At 37.0% G+C, this 16,941-nt stretch overlaps 2 protein-coding genes across 7 annotated transcripts in view; both read left to right on the top strand.

Annotated features, from left to right (window-relative positions):
* The first annotated feature begins 3,073 nt into the window (after positions 1-3,073).
* LOC111867144 (cytochrome c oxidase subunit 6C) lies at positions 3,074-4,460 on the top strand. The gene is made up of 3 exons (XM_023856751.2): positions 3,074-3,179; positions 3,689-3,858; positions 4,023-4,460. The coding sequence occupies exons 2-3, from the start codon at positions 3,689-3,691 to the stop codon at positions 4,084-4,086; spliced, it is 234 nt and encodes a 77-aa protein (XP_023712519.1). The 5' UTR covers positions 3,074-3,179; the 3' UTR covers positions 4,087-4,460.
* Positions 4,461-5,014: 554 nt separating this feature from the next.
* LOC111866191 overlaps positions 5,015-16,941 on the top strand; it is a 78,180-nt gene continuing 66,253 nt past the window's right edge. For 2 of the 6 annotated variants that reach the window (XM_023855361.2, XM_023854948.2), the window contains exons 1-2: positions 5,015-5,097; positions 14,901-15,012. The gene's annotated coding sequence lies outside the window, so the exon portion shown is untranslated. Of the gene's footprint in view, positions 5,169-14,900; positions 15,013-16,941 lie in introns of all 6 variants that reach the window. The other 4 variants (XM_023855278.2, XM_023855199.2, XM_023855117.2 and 1 more) reach the window with 4 other exon arrangements.

Genomic DNA, 16,941 nt, shown 5'->3' with positions numbered 1-16,941 from the left:
AATTGTATTCACATAAAACACAGGAAACATAATCCCCTTTGTAGTCAAACACATCAAACACCAACTATGTTATGGAATGGAACATCATGTACTAGAGCTGTTCAGAAAGTAACCTTCAATGGGCTGTTAATAGAACAAGAAGAAAAACTTTATTATATACAAAAACTACATACATACTTAAGCTACTTCTCAACATAGTAACCACTGGAACTAAGGCACTAGTCATATCAGGGAGTAAGTTTGTGTATGCCTATATCTAAGAAGTGTGACACCTTGAAGCACTGTGATCCCAACCAGTCCTCCAGTTAGGTAAATAGATAGTAGTCACTCAGGGCAGTAAGAAAAATAGTCAAACAGTTCCCAGTTGAAATGCGCCAGCAGTGCTCGAGTGCAAGCAGCTGTAAGCAGGCATCTATTGTCATGGAGAAGCACTACACCAGATGAAAGCATTCCATGCCTTTTTTTTTTCTGAATGGCCCTATGCAGTTTCTTACTGTTTTGCAATACAGCAAGTACAAATAAACTCCTCCGATCGTCATAGTGCGAGGGAAGACAACATCACACGCTGCTAGAGGGAACAACACACAAGTAAGGGGCATATTAATAAAACACCTGGAGATAAACACATAGCTCTCAACAAGTGGACAACACCCCTTGTGAGGTGGAATAGAATTTCAGAAAAGTAATGAAAATATTAATGGATTTTATTTTATTATATTAAGTGCACTACAGTGTGAGATTTTAGCGTATCTTAATGCAGTGTAGCAGTTTGAACATATTAAGACACCTGAAGATGGCCATCTAGAGCCAAAACATGTTGTGTTAAAGTGGAAGTGGAAGAAAGAGGAACAATTTGTTGCATTATTGATGAACTGTGTTATACATAGACATTTTATTTTACTATTCCGTATTCCGTATTGAGTGGGTGGGTTTCCCCATGCACTTAGACCGGTTACTGGTCCATTGTGCATCCCCTTTAATTTCTACTGTCTCCATACCCTACCGGTACTGGTGCTTACTATCAGTCCCTTTCTGCCAGCGAGGTTCCAACCTCTTACTGGCAGTGGTATCTAATAGTTAGTTCCTTTCTGTCAGCGAGGTCGTCCCTCCTCTGGCAGGGGTTCCTAGTCCCTTTCTGCCAGCAAGGTTTCTACCCTCTACTTGGCAGTGGTATCTAATACTTTAGTCCCGTTCTGTCGGAGAGGTCCCCCCTCCTCTGGCAGTGGTACCTGATACTTCCCCCATCTACCGGAGGAATTGGAAACTAGTTGGGCAGCAAACTTGGCCTAATTTTGCTCAGAGGTCTCCTAGAGACATGAGGTTCTTTTACGTGCCGTAAATCTACGACACGGGACCCACAGCTTAAAGTCCCTCCTGGAGGACTTGTTCCCTGAATTTTTCCGCCCTTAAAAATTCCACGACCTCTGCCAGGTTTTTGAACCCGCGTACCTTGAGTCATGAGGTGGGAACGTTACCCCTAGACTACAGAGGCCGCTTTTTATTTTGCTAAATTTGAATCTATACTGTAATCTGGTATTATTTTCTTGGGGGGAGTAAATAACAGCAATAGTCTTTAAATTACATAAAAATGTCTAAGGCTCATTAAAGGAGTGAAAAACAGGGTGTCCTGTAGAAGTTTGTTTGGTGAATTTAAGATTTTAACAGTAACTTCTTTATATACATATATATGAGATCTTCATAGAGAAAATGATGCTTGAGATGATTCAAGTTCGTATAGCAACAGGCATGACCAGAGTTTGAACGGCTGTTATATTGCGATGTGGAAAGCAAATGGAAAAACTATCACATTATCACTTTTCTTGGATAGTCTCTTTCCAAAAACAGAGACACCATATATGCAAACCAGAAGATGTAAGAAGATGCTGGATGACCTTGGGGACAGAAGAGGATATTTTTATTTGAAGGAGAAAGTTCTAGATCACATTAAGTGGAGGAACTGTTTTCGAAGAGACTGTGGACCTGTCATCTGACAGATTACTGATGAATGAATGAATATATCTTATGCTTTTTAGAAAAGAACAATATCTACACAACTCATTATTCTGACATTCACAAGTATAACATTAAAGGAAAACCGGATTTGTATGTACAAACATGCAACACTATTCATTGCAAAATAAGTGTAATTAACATGAGAATTCTCTTCAGGAGTTTGGTGGCTCAGGTTGGTTCTGATGTGGTGTGGATGTATATAGATGGTATAAGTGTATATGCTGCTTTATACTGGATTGTTGGGGGATGTCATCCTCGGTTGCCAGCTTCAGAGGGAGCATGATGATCCTAAAATGATTCTATTGTTCATAGTAATTTGTACATTTTTAAGAGTTGTTGAGCTGTAGTGTTTTAGATGACTTACAATGACTTGTCCAATTGCATTTGTGTACCACTTTATGGATGTAAATAAATTATAAATTAAGACACATTCTACATTCATGGTTTTGGTCTATGAAAAACGATGAAGAATCTGTGGAATGTAAATAAACTCTATTCCATTCTAATGCATACAAAGTTCTTGGACCCCTACTGGGGTTCTAAATCAGGGAATTTAGCCTACAAGCCACAATTAATATTCATCTCATTGCGCTCCAATGATACATGTTTATAAATATTTAAAAACTGTATTTTCGACACATTTCTCCGTCATTTGTAAGTTTGTAAATGTATAATTTGTAATTTGGTACAGTAAATTACATCACAATACGATAGTTTTGAATGGTCCTGTACTGTACACATTCAATTTATATGTTATATGCTGCCTTCACTGGTTTAAAATAGTCTACAATTTATAAAATCTTCACATACGCGAAACAGTAACGTCCTATTCACTTTTTCATTCTATTTTTTTAGGAACATGAAGTTGCCTTGCTTGCGTTCAAATTACCTCCACAAAACACTCTCCGTAGCGGTCATAGCGGTCGCTAGGAAATAGGAAATGAATAACGTCAGGGAGGTCAGTGAGTACCATATAGACACGGATTATTAGAATACTGTGTCATGGGTATGAAATATCTAACCATGGATTACACTCCGTAAAGCATCGTTTTGGTGTAACTTTCCTCGTACACTCTTTGGCTTACACAGTATTTTGCGTATGAAATAGTAATTGGCAGTGAACTCTGTCGTGTAAGTCTTTTGCAGAAGTAGTCTAAGAATTCGAGGTGGGTACATTTTTTCTGTTTGTGTATTCAGTTGTGTAAGGAAAAGGCAACAACAATGTGTTACATAGAATTCAATGTGTAATCTGTTCAAAATTATGTATGTTAAAAGACGTAGTATACCAAAGAATTTTGTTGCAAAAAAATTGCATACAAATTCCATTTCCATTTGGGGCGGTGGAATATTGAAAGTGACTTGCTTCTGTAAAGGTGCCCATCTTAATGTGATACTGCAGTACTGGGAAATTGCAGTTTCGTCAGTCGTTTTTTTTTGTATTATGTCTAAGCCAATTCCATTGACCTTGGCAGCTCAGACTTAATATCGTATGGAACAAAACGATTATGTTTTATGAAGACTAGTCTTCCATATATAGTTTCCGAATCTTGTTAAAAGAAATTTGTGTATGTGCAATTATTTTTATCCCGATACTGCAGGGTTGCAAATTGATAAATAACATGTTTAAGTACCTAACCCATTTTATACTGAAAGGCTTGTAAATAATGTATTCTAGATGGCAGAAAAGTCTGTGCAAAAGATACCGAAGCCCCAGTTGAGAGGATTACTGACATCCTCGGTGAAGTTTCACCTTCCTATGGCACTTACTCTTAGTGCTGTTACAACTGTTCTATTCAAGATATTCTGGGTGGATAGCCGGAAAGCTAAATATGCAGAATTCTACAAGTAAGTAAAACATCATACAATTCTGCAAATCATCTGTTTATTATTTGAAATACTGCACTTCTTAAGTGCTCAGTATATATTTTAAAACTGATTTGTGATCAGCATAACATAAATGTCTGTAATTATTGTATTTGTTTATAATGTGATGAATTTACATTTTTCAGGAATTACGATGCAGAAAAGGATTTTGAAAGGATGAGGAAGGCTGGTGTTTTTAAAAGTTGTTAGCCTCTGTAATCACAATGAATTGTGAATAGAAATTTTTAGGTGTTTTAGTGCATTTGAAAGGTAAACTGGAAATTGTTTAAAGTTATTAAGACTGTGCATAAGACAGATCGTGTGCAATTATCATATAAATCAGTAGTGTTTGTTATGTTTCTTAAAATTGTATTAAACTCTGGAGACCCAAAAATCGTATTACCTGAAGTTGTGATTGATTGTATATTTGCTTTACAGATATATGTGACATAATTTCAAATTGTAGGGAGTCTTAGACCAAGTACATGCAAGACAAATGGTCAGAATGGGTGGTACAACCCACAGTTTTTGTTCATAACATGTGTATTTTGTGAAATGCCATTAATAAAGACTTGAAAATTGATTATGTAATGAAAGTTTGTGAACGCATTCAACCCTTTTTTTATGTTTTGACTTGTGAAAAAGGCCATGTAAGGGTCAAATGACATCATGACTTTCAACACGGCCTAAGAGTTCATGCTGCCTGTACAGTTTGTTAAATTTTTCGTTTCAAGTATTCCTGACCAAAGTAATATCTTGTAAGCTTTCCTTGAGGCGAATAAAGTTATTATGATAGTCCTGACCCATATAAATTAGAAAAAATATTGTGAGGTAAGGGTTATTATAGTGTGTATTCCCAAAAGTTCTGGCGTATGTGTTTGAATGCAGTGAGCCAAGTGGTAAAACTACGAAACGTTACTAGCAAGACCTTTGCCTTTAGTAATACTTGATATTTTGTTCCGAAATGAGACAGGAAATAATTATAATTTTATTTATTTTTTGTTTCTCTGCAAACCAATGATGGAGTAGCAGACGTGGTGTTCACCAATAGAAACCCTTCATTTTCCTATTTCAACCTGTAGTGTGGCGGGAATGATACCCAGAATTCCACTGATTGATTTGCGCATGTCAGTTCCGAGCATTGCAAATGGCGGCTCTTGTTATTGTTCCTTGGCGTTTATGACTTCGTCCAAATTATGCCCGCTTTTTCTTCGTTTGTAGGTAAGATGTGATAAGTTGTGAAAGAATTCAACGCAATGGATGTATTTTACTTTTATTTTGACTGACGTAAGGTAGGTATCGTGTTTTTTAACACCGTATATGGTAGTGTGAAATTGGGGTAAGGAAAGATTTTCTATCTTCATGGGATCGGTTTTCGAATCTAGGATGAATAAATTAGACATGAATTTAGATTTTGTCGATGCTTTAAAAGATTTTTACAATTCGTATGGAGTTGTGTGTTATTTCTAGCTGCGTTTAGATGTAATATTGGTTGTGAAAGTAATGTGTGTAATATATTTTTGACGGAAGTTTCGGAGCATGCTGCAGAAGCGGATTTTCCACTCCCCCATGTCACAAAATGGAGGTCGGATTCCCCTTGAACGCTTGTTCGCAAACATTAAGCAGTAATATATATTAAAAGTGTTAATATTATCATGCGTATGTTGTGTTGCATTGTAAGGCGTTTAATTGTGAACAATTTACGAAGTACGTGCAAAAGTGATATATTCAACATGGAAATGGACATCGAGTTCCCGTCGTAGGTATAGTTTCATCAACGACATGGGGAGGTTAAGGAATTGATTGGCGTTAGCGTGAAACCAATTGGAAGATTAGCTTTAATACTGTTATAAGTTTGTGTTTATATTATAAAACGGCAGTTATCATAATTATTCGTCCAGTTAAGGATATTAAGCAGTTTTAAATTGCGACCGTAATGTCAATTTGACATCAGATTTTTCCCTAGTACGCGGGTTAACACACAAATGTATTTCTTTAAAGCAGTTAACTACACTCAGCGGAGTAACGTATTTTGAAAGGATCTTTGCAGAGTTAACGATTGTTTCATGCATCGAATCATATCAGTCTGAGTGTAAATATTGATCCCTTACAAAGCATGTAGTTCAGTTAATAGTATTGTATCAGTTAGTGGTGATTATTTATAAAGTTACAGTTACTGCTGTGGTATCAGTTGTCAGTGGTGTTGACTAATAATACCGATGAAGCAGTTTTAGTCAAAAATGAGTTAGATTTTGCTTGGTTACGTGTTTTGCAGGCATTGGAGGTGTAGAATTCGCTTGTTGATACTAATGAAATATTTTATGGGTAGGTCATCATTCATATGACTGTAAAAAGGTTTTTAAAGTGCAAAGTAAATAGTTATTTTTTAATATTCAGTATTGGTTAGAGACACATACTGACATCATTAATACTGTTGAATATTTATAGATATGTGTTATGTTATACATGTCACAGTTTTTCATTGGATAGTTTTTAGAAGAATGAGTTCACATTTCGAGGTAGTGATTAGCCCAAAGAAATATTCTGATCTATTCATGTTGAGGGAAAAATTGTATCTTTGGTGTAGAGAATTATGTGCTCTGTGTATTACAAATGTATATTATGCTGAAATATTTACAGTCGTGATTAATGACATGGTTGTGTGATGTGAGCTAATCTTCCATTCCTCTACTCCCAGTCATCTCTTAGAGATGGCTGGGTATATCTTACTCATTTACAAACACATATATGCAGGCACAGATTTAAGGTTATAATTGGCTTATAAAATTTCCTACTGATGCGATTCTGCTTTTTTGCTTCTTTCATATTGTACCTGTAAGTTGGAGACTCTTTGGTTTATTCACTATATATTTTGTGTATGTTGTCATTTGATGAGTGCCATTCCTGTGTGATTAAAAATAAGTATATCTTGTGACTGTTTATTGCATTTAAAGGGTAAACAACTTGATTAGTTTCTTGTCATGGTACAAAAGAATAGTACACAGAACACATATTACACAGTAATCATACATGATTATCTTCATAATTCATTTGTAATTCATCTGATTGACAGGAATTGTTGCTGTTTTTCTGTATTTTTGCCCCATTGTGCCTTGTTTTTCGTTCAGGATGCATGTATTTCAGTGCATTCAGTAATGGCAACATAGAATTAAAATTGCTAGCTACTGTAGTAGGTGGGTTAAATTTGGTTTTAGTTTATGCTGCATTTACTTTCCACGTTTAAAACAAAATTTTGTTACTAAGTTTTGTACAGAATTGAATTCCCATCCCATGTGGTTAACATCTTATATGAGTGAAATTATGAGTTGTCATGAGTGCAGGTTCCATCCTGATATTCCCCTGGCATGTTTAACACCATTTGTGATTGTTTGTTCATTCATTCATTCATTCATTCATTCATTCATTCATTCTTGGTTTATTTAGTAGTGCTTTGAGATAGTGGGTGGGATTTGAGGTTGTTACAGCAGTGGTTAGGAAGAGTTCTGTCTTGTGGGATATAATGCCATGTAGCCTGTTGAAAGTAGACTGATATTTCAGAGGAACATGTTGCCTCCATTTTTAGAGTTGAAGAGTAAACACCAAGTAGCTTATGGTTTTCTTCTTGCTGGTTTCTTGCTTGATTTACTCATCAATGTTGGACTTGTTCCTTCAAAATATTGTTTGACTTTCAGTAGACTACATGGCTGTGTATCCCAGAAGGCATAACTGTTCATGCTTTCAGTTCAGAGTCTTTTCTTTGTATCTCCTATCTAGAAATGTAAAGATTAAAGTATATAAAACTATAATTTTACTGGTAGTTTTATATGGGTGTGAACTTGTCCCCTCTCACTAATGGAAGAGAATATTTAAGGACTGAATTTGAGGTTGGTGATTATGAGGAGTCCAATCTTCTGGGATGTAATGCCCAGACTATATGGTGCTACATCCTGAAAATGTACTTGTTTGAGATCATGCTGCTAGGGAGAATACTTGGGCCTAAGTTGGAGAAGTGACAAGCTGGATAATATTGCATAATGGGGAAATTCATAATCTGTACTGTTCAGCAAACAGTTTTAGGATGGTTAGATTCAAAAGAGAGATTGGCAGAGAATATAGCACACATGGGGGAGATCAACATCATGTACAAAATTATGTTTAGAAAACTTGATGGAAATAGGCCTCATGGAAGACCTAACATCAGTAGGAGGTTAATAGTGTGCAGGTTACATGAAACAGTAGGTAAAGTTGTACTTTGATCTTTAAGAGATGAAACCATCATTGAAAAATAATACTCTTTCTTTAAGCATGGTGAATTGTCAGACACCAGTGCTGTATAATGCAACTTATGGAAGAGGGGATGGTTGTTAACTGTATGGTCAGTGTGCTCACTGATGATCTAGAAATGTACATACTCTTCTTTCATGCTGTCTGGTCCTGATGTGTGATAAATGATACAGGTTTGGAGAGTGGTTTTATCAGTTTCCCAGTGGAACCCTTCCATAACATCTTAAACACAGAAATGAATAGGTGTCTGAAATATTAAGTAAAATGACAGCTGGTCTGGTAAACTGGTTTCTTTCAATGTCTTCAGATATGAAACTTGTGATTTGGTGTATAATGATGGTTGGTTGACCGATTTACTGCTTGGCGGGGTTTTCAGTGAGTTTTGCAATGGTACTTTTTGTGGATACAGAATTTTATGACCTTTTTGAACCCATTGCTTTTAAAACTATACTGTCCTCCATATTAAAATCAAAATCATTGGCCAGAAATCATCATCACTCTGTGCTAGGCAGTTTGAACATTTGTGGAGTGTGCAATTTGGAGACACATTGGGGAATAGCAGATTTTCACAATGAAATCTTTAGTCTTTCTGTTCTGATAGTGCAGATCTTAAGAGAGATGGGTTGGGATGGTATTGTTTGGATTGATCTGGCTCATGAAAGGGACCAATGGAAGGCTCTTGTGAACATGGTAATGAACCTTTGGGTTTAAGATAATGCTGGGTAGTTCACGAGTAGCTGCACAGTTGGCAACTTCTCAAGAAGGACCCAGCTCCATGAGTGAGTAATTGAGTTCTGATAGTGTAGCAGCCAGTAATTTAATATTCTAATGCATTTCATACACATGCATGAACGTACGTACACACACACACACCCACCCACACACACACACACACACCCACACACACACACACACACACACACCGTGCATTCTAATTACACGCTGTGGTGGCTACAAGGAACAAATGTTTCTGTCTCCGCTGGTTTCTCCTTTAAACACAGGAGCTTTATTTTCTGCATATTTATGAACATAAAATTCATACGTGTTCTTTGAACTGGCCAACTTTTTGGCATTAGTTTCAGTTTTGAAACCTGCTGTTCAGAAGATATTGCATATTTATGCTTTATTTTATCCATTAAAATAGAAAGATCACCAGATCCTTCATAAGTGTGTACTTCATTATCCAGAACTTTCTTTGTGGAACACCATGTAGTTTCACTGGAGAGCACCCCAGCAAAATGATAGAAAAATTGAAATCTACCATTTGCTTTTCTCCAAAATCTTCATTTGAAGCATTTGTTACGTAAGATTCTTTGTTATGGATATTTTCTGCAGATACTTTGTTCACTTTAATACTTCCCATATCCTTATTTATAAATGGTATGTGTAATTTCTGATCTGGTCCTTGTTTACAAATTCATTGAACAGTTTTACATTTTCAGCAGATATATCTCATAATCTTTTTTTACAGTTGTGTGGTTTTTGAATGGATTAGAATTATTTACTTTTTGTAACAGATAGTGTTGACATATGATCAACAGCAGTTCCTTGGTATCATTTTGTAAGTTATCATAACTGCAAAAGCCAGATCTTTTTATATGTTTTTAACTGGCACTACAGATCTCATTACAAGTAAGTCTGAAATCTTTCGTTTTCAAAAAGGCACCTTAACGATCCAGGTTCCTCTCTGGCTGTCTGGGTTTAATCCAAGGTCAGGTCATGTTGAGTTTTTGGGCGGGCAGAGTGGCACTGGGACAGGTTTTCTTCAATTCTTTGGTTTCTCCTGCCAGTTCTTATTCCACCAGCAGAACCACAGTCATACATCCTGTCATCGACAGTAAATAGTACTGATACTGACAGTGTCATTAAATAACCAGCTAATAGAAAGGAAAGACCACTGCTGATAGAATTTATTTATTTTGATTTTGTTCTCTATTCTTACTGGTACATAAAGCTTGAACTTGTTGACAGATCTTTACCTACCTGCCAAGACTCCAGAAGAAGAGTGAACATGATAGTGTTTTGTAACATCAGATTTAAACTTTTTGGAAATGGAGTGAAAGTCCATCCCCCCCCCCCTCCAGCAGAATAAACATTTATTTATACTGGGTGAAAGTGTCAGCTGTCTAAATGCAGTCCCATGGTGCTAAGCGGCCTCCGTAGTCTAGAGGTAACGTTCCCACCTCATGACTCGTGGTACGCGGGTTCAAATACCCGGCGGAGGTCGTTGAATTTTTAAGGGCGGAAAAATTCAGGGAACAAGTCCTCCGGGAGGGACTTTAAGCTGTGTGTCCCGCGTCGTAACTTTACGGCACATAAAAGAACTTCATATCCCCAAAGGGGATCACTGAGCCAAATTCCAGGACGTTTCCTGCCCAACAATAGCCTCTAAGGCCTCTGATAGATGGGGGAAGCATTATAGACACCGCTAAGGAAGTGGTCGAACTCGCTTGCTTGGCGGGACTGATGGTACGCACCATTTATCGGTAGGGTAAAGAGACTGGTAGAATATCATAGAGGGAAGCACAATAGATCAAACTGGTCGTGGTGCATGGGGAAGCCCACCCTCTCTAAATAACTAACTAACTAACCCATGGTGCTGTGTTAATATTTAAAAGAAAGTTTTGTGAAAACTATTACAGAGTTGTGTATAAACTTTGCATCAGTAGATATCTCGTAAAAAAACTGCTGCTGGACACCAGTTTGTATATAGATGCCTTGAAATAAAGGAGATGTTTACATGCTTATGAAGAAAATGACCTACTGCATGACAAAAGCTGCCTAGCTTCGTCAGTTAATATCAAGGAATTTATTAACGATAATTGAAATGCCGGGAAAGCCTTTGCTTTATGGCTATCAATTACTAATGTAAAAGTCATGAAAATTGATGAATGTGTGGCTGAAACTCAAATCAGTTTTGTTTTAATTGATACGGAATGACCCATTTGCATTCGGCGTAATTATAAACAGCAACATTTGTTCTATTCCTATGAACTCAAGAAGTACCTATGGTCTTACATAAAATTGTATTTTAATTAAATATATATTTACTTAAATATAGACCCACAGGTGTAGGTGGAAAGAAACTTTGTTTAATTATTAAGAATAAGAGAATTGGTAATCTTTGATTGTGTTCGAAACACCATTTTTTATTGTTGTGTATACAAGCATAAAGGTATGTATAGTGTCACAGGTCTCAGTTATCAAAGAAATTAAGACTTTGTGGGAAAGCGTATTGGGCATGAAAGGTGTCATTATTGCCTACAGATGTTTCCAAATCATTTTTCACTCTGATTAATATTCAGTGAGTTGTGGTTGAGGTACATGCAGAAATGCTTGAGGTTTTCTCATAGTGTATGCTATTTTTATCTGATATTAAACAAAATTGGTATATGTTAGCAAATTGTGGTAAAACTTCCCAGTATGAAATGTCATAGAAATCAATTTGCTCTTCTCAGGCTTCTTAGAAGTGGACAGACGTATAGATATAAATCTTATAAACTAGTACCTTCTGTGTAAACAGTTACTCATTTTCTGGCTCTACTGATTATGCTGTAAAGGTGTAAATTTTTGTTACCAATACTGATCAAATGAAGAAATGCATATTTTGTGATGTTATAATCCAGAATTTTGTTCCTGATGAAATGGGGATGTTAAGTGTGGATATTTTTTCTAGGGCTTGAATTTTGTCTAATCCAGTACCATGTTTGGTCCCATTGAATTGTTTGGCTACTGGAGATGTGGTCTCTAGATGTGTGTCTCTGATATATGTTCCAGTATTCTCATGGAGATGTGAAGGCCAGTTTGATAGACATGCACTTGCCGTAGTTGGAGAGGATTGTGTGTTAGTCTTTTTATGTGGAGGTCATTTGGTCTTGATTAGCCTGAGAGGGGCATAATTTTATCCATTGATTTGTGAATGATGTGAATCCTTTTTTCTTTGGTAGCCTGCTGCCGTGATCTGTTTTTCCTGAACGTAAAGGATGCAATCCTTGTGGTGTCATCCTTTTTGGCCTGTTGATGTTTTTTCTTAATGGCCCCATATGTAATGGTGATGTCTGTGAGAGTAACTGTTTTCATGGGAAGTTCATGTATTGCAGTTCAGAGGCCCACCTAAACTCAGTTGCAGACTCTTCTTACCTCGGAGATTCCCAAAAAAACCCAGTAATTCTGAGTGTTCGTACCTTGCTTACTAGTGTGGTGATATGGATTTCTTACATGCTGGTGAATGGTGTGATACATGTTGGTATCTGTTTGGTTGGTTTTTCTCCGGATGGAGTTTCCAAAGTATCTGCCCAGAAGGGTAGTTGGTTGTCTGTCTCCAGTTCCATGGAGAGAGTTGTGGTGTATGGAGTTCAAATGGTTGAATAAGGCTCATAGGACATTAAGTCTCGGTCTAGAAAACCGAGATTAACGGCAATGGGAATCTGTTGCACTGACCACGTGACACCCTCTGTCTGCAAAAGTTGACACTAACTTTGGGGACAAATGGTAGTCGCTCGATCGGTATAGCTCACGTACTAAAAGCCATGGAGTTTGTTTAGGACAGTATGTTTGTATGACTAGATTACAAATGTGCCATCCACACATCTATGCCATTATTTCTGTTTCGTCCAGCTGGCATCAGTGACCCCTTTTGCAAAATGTATAATGAATATATTTTGAGGGTGGGGGGGACTTCAGCTTGTCAACGTGTTCGACTTTTGAACTATAGGACATCAGCGCCATTCTCCAAACAAGTGGCTTACTCCCACTTGAACTTCGCCAGAGCATCCACTGACATTGAAGAGCACTACTAACTATGAGGGAAAAGTGGTTAGGGCAAGGTACAATGCTTGTATCCCATATGTTCAGGGAGCGGTAGACCACACTGCCAACCCAGTTAAGAAAACTGGAACCGTGTCATTCACAAACAGTTGATCAGAATGAGTGATTACTGACAGACAGCCCCAACACAAGAGTCTGGTGGAGTGTACATCACTAAAAGTGGCTGTCGCATATCCACAGGAATAATGGAACACATCAGACACACTAAGCTAGAGAACCAGTGATCCACAATGGCCAAATATTCCACTGAGAACAAACATGGTATTGAATTAAACGAAATAGAAGCCCTATAAACATCCATGCTTGCTGTCATTGCATCATTGTGAAGCCATTGAAATAGCCAAACACTTTCGCAGCTTCTGTCATAATAATGGATAGAAACTGAGTGAAGTCTGGTTTCATATCTTTTCCTTGAACTTTCTTTTTAACCACATGGTTCAGTCCTGTTGAATAGCAGCATGCTCTACATGTCCACTCCCCCAGTGAATTGTACCTATCAGGCCAGGCCATGGCCCTTTCCATTGGATAGCACCATGTTTTGCACTTCACCCCTACTTGCACAGATCTGTATGTTAGGCCATATCCTCCTACCTCTCTCACCCTAAAGGTCGTTAAGTTCAATATGTGCCAAAAAAAATGGAACAACTTTAATGCATGACACAGCTAAGCCCTCAAAAGCTGAATTTGCACATTAGACAGAGGCTGTGAAAAACTTAAGGATGAGAAGAAATCAGTATCCAAAGTTTATAAAGACAAAAGCGGTTACTGTGAATATCACTCAGTGCTTAATAGTAATGTTATATAATGTTACCTTACCTTAAAGTAATATTCAAAACAAATTATTGGACTGTGGAAGAATTATTTCTGCTTACACGTGATCAGTTATATGGCATTGTAATATCTTCAGAGACAATAATATTTTTATCTCATTTTCTCATCATAGTTTGCTGAAATAAACACAATAAAGGAGTTAGTTTCAAAAGACTGAATACTCTTTGTTTTACCCGAAGCCATTCAATAAAACTTCTTACAGGATTTAAAACCCTCCTTTGAATGACACTCTGATTTTCCTTACCTCACAGATTAATCAAAGCCATCATATTGATGTTGATCACAGGGAGTGGAAAGTTACAGGGATGGGCTGTGCTCCAATGGCAGACACATGGGTCCTGTTGAAATCCTAAAAAATATGAGCAATTCAGTCTTGTGCAATTTGGGAAAGAAATTGTTCAGTAATCGAACTGTTACATTCAAATCCATATTATCACCAGTAATTTTAGTCCTGGATGAAGTTTACCATGCCAAAAATTATTTTATGGAGACTTGTATAAAATTGCCTAAAGTGAGCTTTAAGTTATGACAAGGAAGTTTTCTAAAACGTGCTTTATATATGGCTACTACAAGGAGGTGATTTGATAATGTATTTCTTTTCTCCCTTTTTTTAATTGGTTATGATTTACCATGAAAATTTGAGATTTTTAGAGTGATCGAAAATTAAATTGTGGTCTTATGGGTTATGGCACCATGTAGGCTAATGGGTGGTTACCAGTGTTTCAGAGGAGACTGCAGTCTGATTGTGGTAAATATTGACTTCTTTAGGTAATCCTAGAGACCATTCCCTGACGAAGATTATTTCTTGAGTTCAGTTTGAATGTCGGAAAACACTTCTTTCTTCCTAACTTATGGGCCAGCAGTAAGTATTGAGTGGCTATCTGTATGGCATGGATCCCAGCACATGGATATTCTCTCACATGCCAACATATTCATCCTAAGGACAGTAGATACAAATGACTGATTTAAACATTATATTGTGCTATCTGAATAATAATGACATCTGACAACCTTTAACTTTTGTCATACTTTATAATATGTTTTCTGTCATTTCTTAAATTGTGTAATCTGTTCTATTGCAGCAGGATCCTTAGCTCTTCATAGTCGCTGGGTCAAGCTACCACTGAAGTGACTGACCAGTTCATAGGAGTGGAGCATTTTCCCACCCCGAGTGGGACTATGTGAGTCTGACCGGTATGTTTGCATATACATGGATGTTTTCCCCAGACCACACGTTATACATTTAGGAAGTAACAATAATATCTTGTTCTTAGAGGTGTAGGAGTGATTTGTCACAGTAACGTTTTGTGGGAACTTTTGTGTGAAAATGAAGGCTGGAAACAATCTCACTGAACTTGACATTTTTGTTTCATTCTTTGAGATGTAACAGTTGTATTTCTCACTAAATTATAGAGTAATTGTTAGCATCATCCAGTGTGATTCAGTTTGTGGCCTCAGAACACAGCAAAATGGAAACAACTAGACATCACAACAATACAGAACCATAACAAGCTAAAAAGGGGGGCATCACTGTGAGGACCTCTGAAGACTCCAAGTAATACCCCAACTTTCTGTTTTAACAGAAGAGGCACTAGGACAGACCATATCGGTTCAAGATCTTAAATATTAGACATCAGTAAGATTTTAATCCACATAATTATAAATAACTTATATAAAAACTTGTTTAAGTATGTATTATGAACTTTGTAATAATAGTTCGCAAACTTTTAATGTAATAGTAGTTCCCGAACATGTTAATCTTATGCCTTCTGAAGTTGGTCAGTTGACCGAAACATGTAAATGCAATAAATATTGTCATGTGTATCAGTGACTGAAGGCAGGATTTGAATTGGTAATTGGATTTATTAACCACCTACAAGTTGTAACTATAAATAATTATTACACTAGTGCTGATTTACACAATTTACCATCACTCTAGACTAATCTTCTCAGGCGATTCCCACTAGTCTTCACCGTCTTTCCTGGCAATGGATTTATAAAACAGGAACTGTAAAAGTCTCACTAAATTACACACTCCCAGTATCAGTGTGTTACAGCACATGTAACGTCACACACTGAGTCTTCTCATTCTTCTTCATGCCACACTGCTGTTCCCTTGGAACTTCATAGCCCAAGTGAAGTCAGCTCACAATCCTGTATTCTCTCATATCCTCTCGGCATAGACCACACACAGAAAACACAGCCCCTCCGTTGTTGCATGGTGCAGACCGCACATAAAATATGTCACGTGTCAGACTGCGAGTTGATTGGTCCATTAGCAGCACTGGACATGGCATGGATAACATAGAAAACACAGCCTCATATATTGTGTGTTGGACAGTGTTTACAGAGTTGTTGCCTGGCAACACTTTGATCAGATCTGTTACAATATCTACAAATTGAACCACACTGGACAGTGTTAGCAGTTTTTTTTTAAAATTTAGTTTACTAGTGAGATAGACCAGAATGAATAAAGTTAAGCTGTATTTCTCACCTTCAGTAGTATCCCACCCCCACACTATTGTAATTTTCGTTTATGACCCACATGAATTGTACCTGTTGAGAAGCAGTCATGTTCAGCGTTAGTTGGTTGAGTTTTAGCAAAATGAAAACTTTTGGGTTTTACAAAATTACCGAACTAATTGAAAACAATATAGGAGAATATGGAAAATAACTGAATACTAACAGGTTATAGCATACAAATCAGAGGGAGAAGAGAATTTTAGGAAGATTGCTCAAGTGATGGCATGAAACCCTAACAGGTCATATTGCCTAGTATTTGACAGGATGATGACGAATCTCTGAATTGAATTAAATTGGCACCCTGGAATTTTAAAATGTTAAGTGGTAATTAAACTTCTACAGAATTTAGTTCTGGAACTAGTGATTTGGGATCCAATTTTCTTCCATCCTTTCATTTTCATCTTACCATGTATGTCTGTAGTCAGAAATTCTGTTATTAATCTCTAACTCCTGCTAATGACTTTCCTGATACTGTGTTAAAGCCCTTAGGAAATATCAGTGAAATAAAGGATGTGAAGAAATGTGATTCATGGGAAGTTTAGTAAGAAGATACTTGCTGTCCATAGATGTATGGCGAATGGCACAGTTGAAGTAGAATTA

Source organism: Cryptotermes secundus, unplaced genomic scaffold (assembly GCF_002891405.2).
Source record: "Cryptotermes secundus unplaced genomic scaffold, Csec_1.0 scaffold24, whole genome shotgun sequence".
Taxonomy (NCBI): domain Eukaryota; kingdom Metazoa; phylum Arthropoda; class Insecta; order Blattodea; family Kalotermitidae; genus Cryptotermes; species Cryptotermes secundus.
The sequence above is the reverse complement of the archived record's forward strand: the minus strand, read 5'-3'. Positions and strand labels throughout refer to the sequence as shown.

Excerpts from the sequence above, each read along its gene's own strand:
- LOC111867144 (XM_023856751.2), top strand. The coding sequence starts at position 3,689 with ATGGCAGAAAAGTCTGTGCAAAAGATACCGAAGCCCCAGTTGAGAGGA. Across the intron at positions 3,859-4,022 it reads AAATATGCAGAATTCTACAA|GAATTACGATGCAGAAAAGG; the intron begins GTAAGTAAAACA and ends TACATTTTTCAG.